The 11,565-nt window shown below is 36.3% G+C and overlaps 1 protein-coding gene across 1 annotated transcript; it reads left to right on the top strand.

Moving 5' to 3' along the window:
• Positions 1-2,694: 2,694 nt before the first annotated feature.
• TMBIM4 (transmembrane BAX inhibitor motif containing 4) lies at positions 2,695-11,017 on the top strand. Its single transcript, XM_058189645.1, has 7 exons — positions 2,695-3,131; positions 3,936-4,044; positions 5,818-5,923; positions 6,863-6,896; positions 7,966-8,083; positions 8,384-8,429; positions 9,888-11,017. Exons 1-7 carry the CDS (start codon positions 2,903-2,905, stop codon positions 10,092-10,094), a joined length of 849 nt encoding a protein of 282 aa, XP_058045628.1. The 5' UTR covers positions 2,695-2,902; the 3' UTR covers positions 10,095-11,017.
• Positions 11,018-11,565: the final 548 nt, after the last annotated feature.

The raw sequence follows: 11,565 nt of genomic DNA, 5'->3' as shown, positions 1-11,565 counted from the left end.
ATCAATAGAATCCATTACAGATAGTCCTTGACTTACAACAGTTCACTTTGACTGTTCAAAGTTACAATGGCACTGAAAAATGTGATTTATGACCATTTTTCAGTTACGACTTTTGCAGCATCTCCGTGATTATATGATCAAAATTCAGAGACTTGGTGACTGGTTCATATTTATGATGATTGCAGTGTCCTTAAGATCAGGGGATCCACTTTTGTGACCTTCTGACAAGCAAAGTCAACAGGGAAGCCAGATTCACTGAACAACCGGATTATTATCTTATTAACTGCAATGATTCACTTAACAACTGTGGCAACAAAGGTCATAAAATGGGGCAAAATTCACTTAACAAATGTTTAACAACAGAAATTTTGGGCTCAATTGTGGTCATAAATCAAGGACTACCTATAGTCATATTGCAGTAAATTGAAAAGAACTTCTCTTCAGACTTTCCCATTCAGCATGGGAAGTTAGGCAAAGAGAGAGTGTTGACCTTGTTCAGACAAAAAACCTGAGCAGCAGTCTCAGAAGAATATTTATGTAGGGAGAGAAATATGAATTTAACAGACTAGGAATAATGAATGCTGTAGTGATCTGTCAAGAACACATAGGGAGAACCAGCTACAGCTTGGAATGCAGAACATATGGTTGTCCTTCGGATTAAGAAACAATAAGAACAAAATACATTAAAGAATGTATAATTTATTTATGCTGTTTTACAGTAGTAATACATGTATTTTAATATACATATACAGAAATAAATAGCTTGTTACATATTCAGATTATAGACACGTTTTGGTCTGGTTTCTTGCTAGTCATCATTAAGTTATCTTCCAGTCTAAAATTATGTCCTGTTTATAGACTTCATGCTTTCTGTAGAGGAATTATGGAATTCTTTTTACTTTCTCTGAAATATGCAATGTGAATTTTCGTGAAGTTCATGTAATTTCTTCCTTTAAAGCCTTAAGCAAACATCCTTCTGTCACCTTACATTGGTTCAGTTTTGAAGTCCTGCAACTTGCCCTAAGATACAAATATGAGAACTGGGTCTGTAAAACTTGTTATATCTCCTTGCTGCCTGTGGTTTTTCAAATTTTTACAGCCCAGGTTTCATAATTGTGCTTTATGGGAAAAGGTTCTACACAAACGAATGGCTCAAAGATGCAAAGATGTTGTTTTGCTCTACTCACCGCAGGATGGGACAGATAATTTCTTACTTGTGTTCAAAAACTCTTGCCAATTTTACTCCATCTCTTTGAGGTGTCTGCAATTTCATTGTCTTCAGCTTTCTACCTTGCTTTAGGTCTAAACCAATCAGCTGATCAACAGTCTGCTCGGAATAATAGACTATCTGTATTCTGTTTCCTTTGTATACCTGAGGAGCTGTCTTTCGCCAATGGGATTGGCCTATCCTACTCATATTGGCAGAGAGTCCTACTGGGAATCCCATCAGCCAAGGAATTTTGGTTTGTGGGATCCAGGAGAAGAGCCTTTTCTGCCACAGCTCCTGCCCTTTGGAACATCTTGCCATAAGAGATAAGAGCTGCTCCCTCTCTTTTAGCCTTCAGGAAAAACCTTAAAACCTGGCTATGCCTACCGGCATGGGGTCCTGAAGGAAAAGCTGTTAGCTAGAGTTGCTTGGTGCAATAACACAGAAAGAACCTCCAAGTCTTCACTCCAAATCCATGTTTTTAGTTTATTTTTTAAATTTTAATCTGTTTTTATATTTATAATTGTTTGGATATTTGTATACAGGTAGTCCTCGACTTACGACCTTAATTTAGGCCAAAATTACTATTTGCTGAGACAGTTAAGTGAGTTTTGCCCCATCTTACAACCTTTATTGCCACAGTCATTAAATGAATTCTGCAGTTGTTAGGTTAGTAACATATCTGTTAAATGAATCTGGCTTCCCCATTGATTTTGCTTGTCAGAAGGGTGTAAAAGGTGATCACATGACCCCGGGACACTTCAACCATTGTAAATATGAGTCAAGTATATGCATCTGAATTTTGCATCAGATGACCATGGGGATGCTGCAACAATCATAAGTGTGAAAAATGATCAGAAGTCACTTTTTCAGTGCCATTGTAACTTTGAACTTTTTACTAAAAGAAATGTTGTAAGTTGAGGACTATCTGTATTTTTATGTCTATTAAGACCCTCAGAGTCACTGCAAACTGCAAGGTAGAAGGCAAATAAATTTAACATTAACAGGACTCCAGAGATCACTGAAAGTTAACCTCAATATAGGCTGAGATTTTAACAACCCAAGATCTACCTTTGCTGTTCAGTAACAATGGCTAGACATCACTTGATTCATAATACCAGGAAGCCATAATTTATATTTAGAACTGACTAGCAGAAGAGAATCCAGACTGTCTGAGGTCAAAAAATATATATATTGGGGGTTGCATGACATTTAATGGTTTATTGTGAAGGGGCCAGTATGATTGATGGAGATTTCAGCTTTTGCTTTGTTCCCTAAATTGGGTTATTCAGAAATAAATCTTGCTGTACCTAGTTTCTTCTCTCTCTCTCTCTCTCTCTCTCACACACACACACACACACACAATCCTACCGTACTTTGCCAGTACATTGTTAACCTTTGAGTGGCTCAAGGGAATCTACCTCGTAGACACCGCCCTCCAGGTCAGAATATTCTTTAGTCCTCTGTAAAGCCAACCTACGGCCTGTTCCTCCAGAAAGTAGCCACAGTTTTAAACCTGATGATGTAAACCTCAAGGGGCAGATTCCCGTCAGCAGCCATGGAACAAAGGTAGCTGAATGCTCGGGCAGCAAGCGGACGGAGGAGCCCGCCTCAGATCGCACGACGAAGCCTTTAACATCACCGACATAGACGCTCAGCGTTCTTCCCGCCTTAAGACGCAACTATTGGCTGGCGATGACATCACCGTTGGGCTTTCGAGACCACGACCGCTCCAGTTTGAGCGAGTACAAGGCGGAAGTTGCGAGCAACGCCCTTCGGCAACCGATTTGGAAGCGCAGACGCGGAAGTTCGGGAGGGAGAGCGACTGGGATGATGGCTGCGGAGAGTTATCCGAGGTCGTCCATTGAGGACGATTTCAATTATGGCACTAACGTCGCGACGGCTAGCGTACACATCCGCTTGGGTAAAGAGTCCTGGTCAGCCCTCTCTCACCCCCCTTCCCCTTTTCCATTTTCCATTCCGAAGCCGTCGCCTTCGCCATTTCCCAATGAAGATCTCTCTTCTCCCGCTTAGCCCGAAACCTTCCTTCCCTTGGTCTTCGAAGACGAAATGATTGCCGTTTGTAAACAGTCTTCGCTCCAGGCTATATTGCCTGTTGTGCTTGCTTTAGGGCCCTGGCACTACGCTAAAGTGGCAGTAGTCGTCGGAAACCGTGGCAACCGTGGATCTTGCCAGGCCTCTTCCCCAAGAGGGAATGCAGCCCCAGAACGCGAGGGGCGGGGGAGACTTGATTATAGTTTTTCCGATGGTACTTTCTTATCAGAAAAGGGATCCAGTATTTTGGCTTCCAGATACTCTCCTCTAATTTGGCAAAGGTAGAACAAATCAGAGAATGATCTACAATAAACATGGGAAGAGTTGTGTGGTGTGGGCAACATTGCAGGGGTTTTAAATCCATTTTTAATAGAGCAATAGTGGAGACCTGCACCATCCTAGATTAAGAATTCTACATGCATGGCTCTGGGGGAGTTTTGACCTACTCATATACTCACCGCAATATATTAGTTTTTGGATGATAAACAACTGTAAGGTCATAGTAAGATGACTGAATCCCCTGATGATTCAGTGTTTATTGCGATGGATACCGTTAAAAAGCTAAAGATTGAATGAAGTGTAAAAATAAACAAGAACAAAGTATAGGTATTTGATTTCAGCATAAGTCTTGAAAATAAACAATAATGAACTGTGCTTATTTTCTCTATTTTAGCTTTTCTGCGCAAAGTCTATAGCATACTTTCAGTCCAGATTTTTTTGACAACTGTGACCTCTGCAGCTTTTCTCTATTCCACAACAATTCGGACATTTGTACATGAAAGGTAGGATCTATAGTGAGTGAATCTGGTTGAATTTGCTTCATTTTTTAATATAAAATAAATACGGATCCAATGCCCTTTCATATTTTATGATTCTGCAGGTAGTCTAGAGCTGTTTCTCAACCTTGGCCACTTTAAAATGCGTGGAGTTGAGCTCTGAGATTCCCTAGCCAAAATCTTAAAAGTTGCAAAGGTTGAAAAACTGATCTAGGGAATTGTTTGGAGAAATATGTTCACTGAGGGTGGAGTGGGGGAAGGGTAGGACAAGATATTTGTCCCATCTGAACAGAGTTCCTGGGTGAATTTATTTATTTCTTGTTAACTAAATTATACCATTTGCTTGGGAGAGAAAATGTATAAGGATTCCACTATTTGTGGGTGTGACAATTTGCTTCTAAGGTCTAATATTAGTTAGCCATGGAAGCAGAAATTGGGTTTCTTTTCTCTTTTGTCAGTAAGTAGCATGTTCTCCATTCAGTTGTATGTCTGAATGAAGCAACTAATATAATCACCCAGTAACTAATATTCCAATTCCAAAGAAGGGCAATGCCAAAGAATGTTCAAACTACCGCACCATTACACTCATTTCACATGTTAACAAAGTTATGCTCAAAATCCTACCAGCTAGGCTCCAGCAGTATGTGGACCGAGAACTACCAGAAGTACAGGCAGAATTTCGAAGAGGCAGGGGAACTAGAGATCAAATTATCAACATACGCTGGATCATGGAGAAAGCTAGGGAGTTCCAGAAAAACATCTATTTCTGCTTCATTGACTATGCTAAAGTCTTTGATTGTGTGGATCACAGCAAATTATGGCAAGTTCTTAAAGAGATGGGAATATCAGACCATCTTATTTGTCTCTTGAGATACCTGTATCAAAAAGCCACAGTGAGAACTGGAGACGGAACCACTGTTTGGTTCAAAATTGAGAAAGGAGTTTGGCAATGCTATACTGTCGCCCTGCCTATTTAACTTATATGCAGAGCACATCATGAGAAAGGCGGGGCTAGATGAATCACAAGTTGGAATTAAGATTGCCGGGAGAAATATCAACAACCTCAGATATGCAGATGATACCACTCTAATGGCAGAAAGTGAAGAGGAACTAAAGAGCCTCTTGATCGGATGAAGGAGGAGAGTGCAAAAATTGGTTTGAAACTCAACATTAAGAAAACTAAGATCATGGCATCCGGCCCTCTCAATCCCTGGCAAATAGATGGGGAAGAAATGGAGGTAGTGACAGATTTTATTTTCCTGGGCTCCAAGATCACTGCAGATGGGACTACAGCCAAGAAATTATAAGACACTTGCTCCTGGGGAGGAAAGCTATGGCAAATCTAGACAGCACACTAAAAAGCAGAGACAGAGAAGAATGGGACAACAGAGAATGAGGTGGCTGGATGGAGTCACTGAAGCAGTCGGCGTGAGCTTAAATGGACTCTGGGGGATGGTAGAGGACAGGAAGGCCTGGAGGAGCGTTGTCCATGGGGTCGCGATGGGTTGGACATGACTTCGCGACTAAAAACAATAACAAACTAATAACCCAGAAATAAATTGCTATTGTGAATATGTCTTATTTAAATATTTGAAATATTGATAATCTGTCATAGATGTTGTGATTCAGTTTGACTAAAAAAAGTGTTTTAATCTTTCTAAACTTACTGAAATATTTTAAATATTGATAAGATTGATTTATGCATTATTTTGGGGGAAACAAAAGATACTAGAATATTGTTTCTTAATATTAATTATGTTGTCATACTTAAAATTGCAGCCCTGCTTTACTTTTGATGGCCTTGCTTGGTTCTTTGGCTCTGATTGTGGCTTTAACTCTATACAGACATCAGTATCCAGTTAATTTATATCTTCTCTTTGGATTTGTAAGTATTTTTATAATGCATGACTCTGTCTTTGGTAGTTGCAGTTAATTAGTGACGTGAATGTATTTTGTTGTATATTTCTGATTTTTTTTCCCCATGAATTTTTTTTGTTTTACCTTTGTACTTCTAGTAGTTCTTCTATTAATATAATGTTTTTAAAAAAGGAAAAGCATTTTAGCAGACATCTGTGGAACATATGCTGTCCCTTTGAAAATGATTTATACCATTTCCTTCTGCATAGCTTTTTAATGTGCATAGCAGAGTAAGTTTGCATGTATCAGAAAAAAATATTTTAGAGACAAACCTAGCTGACCTCTTTTGTTCAGAAAACTGGTGGGTGACCATACTGGTTCAAATAGAGCGGTTGATTTAATAATGATATGAAAATGCTTGCTTTCAAAGATATGTGTATGTGTAATTTGCAATGGTCAATAGTAATAGTAATAGTAGCATTGTCAACCTCCAGGTTCTGTGGGATGATGCAGTGATCCAGCAACATACGAGACCTGAATTTTCAACCTTTATTTTTAGGGGAAATGATGGGAAATTTTAGAAAGTACACAAAACTTAATATATGTTTTTCTGATTATAAAAGGAGAAAAATCTGATCTTGCAAAGATTATCATAGATTATCATGTATTCTGACGGTATATTACTTAGAGTTTTGAGGGCTTCTAACCTGGAGTAGTAAGCAGCATATAGGCCGTGTACTCCTAACACATAACATTTCACCATTTTATTTAGGCAAAGGAAAGGATGGGTGAAGAAAGTCCAATTCTCCTTAGTATAAGACAGTCCCCACCTTCCTCTCTCTCATATACATGAGGCCCAATTTAACAAGTCTAATGATATAGCTCTTGTCTACACAAATTTCTGTAAGTTTGTTATTAAGGTTTAATTAGTTGAATGATAACTTTTTTCCCCCTTTATTTCTTATAGACATTTTTAGAAGCACTGACTGTTGCTATTACAGGTAAAATTTATTATATTTGATTGACAGCATCAGACTTTTGGTAGCTGCCTGAACTGAAAAGTATATTTTTCAAGCCCAGTGAGCATTTTCTTTAGCAATCTTCATTAATATAAATGCAATAGTGCAATAATTCCAACAAACTGATTTTCCCCCTCATAGCTTCACTGTACACCAGAAAAATGTTTTTTGATAAAGAAGTAGGGTACAGCTACAAATTATTTATACAATGGTTGCTTATATTCTTATCATCTGAGAAGCAACTCTTGTAGATTCCATGCTGACTCAGGAAATCTGGGAGTTGAAGTCCACAAGTCCTAAAGGGACCATCATTCCCCACCTCTGCCCTAGGGGTTGACAAAATTATACTTGTGGGTGGAGAATGTCTCTCTTAACCCAACAAGTGTCAAGCAAGAAAGGAGCTGAATTATTTCAAAGTACTTATAGGCTGTTTCTGAAGACCACAAGAGTGAAAGGAGACATCATCCCAAGATTAATGGCTAACAATGAGTATTGGCTTTTTTTTTTTTTTACTAATTTCCATGGTTTCTGTATTGCAAAACCTGGTGCTGTCAGTAACAGGTCTTATATGGACCTTGAAATGTTTGAATTAATTTTGTATCATGATTCAGTCTAGAAATGAGGAAGATGAATAATGATGCCTTTGCATTCAAAAGTTGAAGAGAGAACGCCTCCAGCCATTTTCCAAAGCAACTCAAACCTCTTGCTTTATACTTATTTTCTTAAAATAAGAAAACATGACTAAATCCAGATTTAATTTCTGTTAGAGTAAAAAGAAATCAGGAATAGATTCATCTGTGTGTTGTTATGTTGTGTCCCACTCCCCCCCCACTTCTGTTATGAAGTATTAATAGAACAAAATCTATACTTTAAAATTTATACAGCTCATTACTGTCATTCACACACTCTTGCCCTGTGAAGAGTTATACCAGATTTTAGAATTACAGTGCGGTTTTTACGTACAAAAAATATGATCCAGTTAAGAAAAGGTGATTATATCAAAAATTCTCCATATTGATTAAAATTCTTTGGTTTTTTTCCCTTCTCATAGTGACTTTCTATGAAGTATCAATTGTGTTACAAGCCTTTATTCTCACAACAACTGTGTTTTTGGCCCTTACTGTGTACACATTGCAATCCAAACGGGATTTCAGCAAAGCTGGAGCGGGGTAAGCTAGTTTCTGTTACATACATTGGCATTTGGGCGTTCTGAGTGACCCTGTCTTACTGGAATAATAATCAGTGATGATGGCTTCTTTTAAGTTTTGTTGATATGTTGTTATTGCAGCAAAAGAACTAAGGCAGGGGATTTACAAGTGTGCTTTGTGAATAAGTAAAAGAGAAATGGCTGATAATTATTTCAATATGTGATTTTGTACTTAATAATGTATAGAAAATATGTGTATCTGCATTTTTAGAGAACTGAGTTAAAAGCATATTACAAATAAGATATTTCTGTGCCTTCTCAGGCTCTTTACTTGCTTGTGGATTCTTCTCCTGACGAGCATTTTAAAGGTAAGAAGATATTTCTTTTAGCTAATTAAAATTTTGGAGGTCTTCATAGGATGCTAACTATTTTAAATAAATTTAATTATTAGAAGCTAACTCCCATTTTAAAATCTTCTTTTTTTAAACTGATAATTGTGTTCTTTTTTAATGCAAGTCATATATGTGCATTTGGGGATTATGAGCATGTAGCTTATTAATGAAAACTGGGGTGAAGTTGAAATTAGTTTTAAGAGTATTTAAATAAATGCATACTATTAAAATCAAATTTAAACTACTTTTATCTTTTTTTTTTTTTGCTCCACAAACTTCAAGAATCTCAACATGACACTCTCAAAAATAACATCCTGATTCAAATAATTTTACATTAAAATAATTATTATTCTACAGAAATCAGATAGATGTCAATATCTATAATTCAGAGGCCTTCTTTTAGGCCTTATTCAGTTATTGGGTTTTGATAGCTAAAATAAAGGAGCTTTCCTCATTTTGAGGCTCGCTACTCCAGGCATAGGGAATGATGATCAGCAGATATCATGATCTGCAAATCTTTCTTTAGCCATAGATACTGAGTTCAGATATACATTCATTATTCCTGAGTCAGCTTGATAGGTAGGTGCCCACTCCAATCATTTGTGGCTGTTCCTAAATCTGTGTCCAATGAACAGAGGATATGATTACAGTCCTCTTCAAACTTCCATCAAGAAAGCGTCACTGAATAAATATATAAAAATTGTGCTGGAAATGGCCCCAGCAACTGGGAGATTATTGTATGTCCATGTAACTTTGAAGATATGGTTCACAGTAAAATGGGAAAACAACTGTATGCTAATACAGTTTAAATAGATGGAGTACATTTTGCTGGAGATGAAGATGACACAAAACATACCGAGAAATAAGTTATAGTTTAATAACAACATTTTAAATCTCTGAAAGAAGAGCGGAAAAAGCTTTTAGATTTCCTCAGAGTACAGAATCCAGGTGGTCTAATACAATTTCTTGAAGAGTTCATTAAAGTATTTTTCAGATTGACTATTGTGTTAGCAATACTATAGTGAGAAAACACCCAATTATTCTTTAAAAGAATTGCAGCATGAGAAGCCCTATAGCAAAACAGTATTCTCAAAGTGATTGATTTTATTCATCCAAAATGATGCCCATACACATTAAATTGAGAAAACACAGTTGCACTGAAATTTAAAGATTTATCTAATTTGAACTGAAGTTAGATCTGTTGCTTTAGGAAACCACTGACAATCATAGAACAATGCAAGATCTTATTTTGCTGGTAACGGGAAATCATAGGAATGACCTCTATAATATAGAAAATATTAATTGTACTCAACTTCTCCATTAAAAACATTTTTACAGTTTAAATTATAATACCATTATAGATAATTGTAATTTTTAATATGCTTTTATATTAAAAATACACTAAATCTGCATTTATCTGCTCCTTGTTTCTAGTTCTTTTTCAATAATGAAGTAGTAGAGCTGGTATTTGCTGCTGCAGGAGCACTTCTGTTCTGTGGATTTATCATCTACGACACTCATCTATTAATGCACAAACTCTCTCCGGAAGAATATATATTGGCTGCAATCAATCTTTATTTGGACATCATCAATCTGTTTTTGCACCTGCTCCGTTTGCTAGAAGCATTTAATAAAAAGTAATTGGGAGTGTTAATTCAAATTTGAGATAATTTATATGCAGTATCTAAAGAGTTAATTAAGACCTAGAAAATCTGCAGTCTGAAAATCTGAGACTGAAGCTTGGTTTTACATTCTCTGCTGGCTTCAGTGTTTTCTGTATAAACTATTTTAGAGAGCTGATTCTTACTGAATCTATTCTGAGATCAGTTAATTATATATTGCAGACATCTTGGCTGTTTGGCAAAGGCTTACTCCATCTATTTGCATATTATTAGTATTGATTGAAAGACTTGCTCATCAACTCATTTGTGCCAATAAGTACGATTAAAATTCTATTTTATTCCTGCAGTAATTGCCACAGATGTGTCCTTTGAGAGTCACAGTTGTTGCTAGTTGAATAGCATAAAGTCTCCTTGATTTCACTATTGAACACTGAAACTTTAAATAAGCTAAAATTCTATTGTCTTCTTTTACAAAAAACTTTATGAGCATTTTTATTTGAAGAACTGATCCTACATCATCATTTTGCTTTTTCTAATAAATATCTGTACTTCCAAGTATGTTTATTTGGGAAACAAATAACCTTATATGGGAAAAATAATCTTTTATGGGAAGGATTCCTAAGTTGGATCATATGTTAAAGTAAACATAAAAAGAATTGGCTAGCAGTAGTCTTTCTCTATTGTGAAAGTTCAGAAATACCATATCACATTTCCTCTAGAACCTTTTTAGAATGTGGAAAGAGTTTGAAACTTGTTTGAGACCATTCTTAGGACTTTTTCACTAGTGGTTGTAAGAGGTGAAATATTTTTATGCAGAAGAATATTTATTAATGGCCCTTCAACTGAAGTAATAGCAAAGTTAGTTAGATTTCATCTGCTATTCTGGCTGGTGATTAGAAACTTATAAAAATAATACATTTTAATAAAATGTTCATTATGTGATCCCTTTTCCCTGTTTCTTTGCCTTCTATTGTTAAGACTTGTAGACAATTTTGTCACTATTAAGCAGAAAGCTATATTATATAAGAGTGCAATCTCAGAGATCTCTGCTGACTGATATTTTTCTTGCCAGTGTCACCCCATTTTATTTTTATAATTTCAGCCTGTTATTAAAAGTAATTCCAAAGCTAAAAGTTGTTTCAAGTATTTATTCAAAATCTGTATTCAGAGTTCAACTTTTAATTATAGAATCCCAGTTCATAACACTTTTATGTCCAAAAGGCTTTAAAGTTACAGGAAATTATTTAATAAAATAGAACTTGCTTACGTTAGCTTAACTTCCCAAAGAATTGTGACATAGTATTTACCTGTTAGTTTAGCTTTCCCAAAAAATTATTGTAACAACCTTGGGTTTATTTAAGTTAACTTAGCTTCCAAAAAACCTATAGGCTCAGGTTACAGTTGTATTGATCTGGTCAGTCAGGCATCTTTAGTTACAATGAGTGTCTTTTTATCAACTTTGACTGAATCAACAGTTGCATTCTTATCTT

This window comes from Ahaetulla prasina, chromosome 7, assembly GCF_028640845.1.
Source record: "Ahaetulla prasina isolate Xishuangbanna chromosome 7, ASM2864084v1, whole genome shotgun sequence".
NCBI classification, from domain to species: domain Eukaryota; kingdom Metazoa; phylum Chordata; class Lepidosauria; order Squamata; family Colubridae; genus Ahaetulla; species Ahaetulla prasina.
The sequence above is the reverse complement of the archived record's forward strand: the minus strand, read 5'-3'. Positions and strand labels throughout refer to the sequence as shown.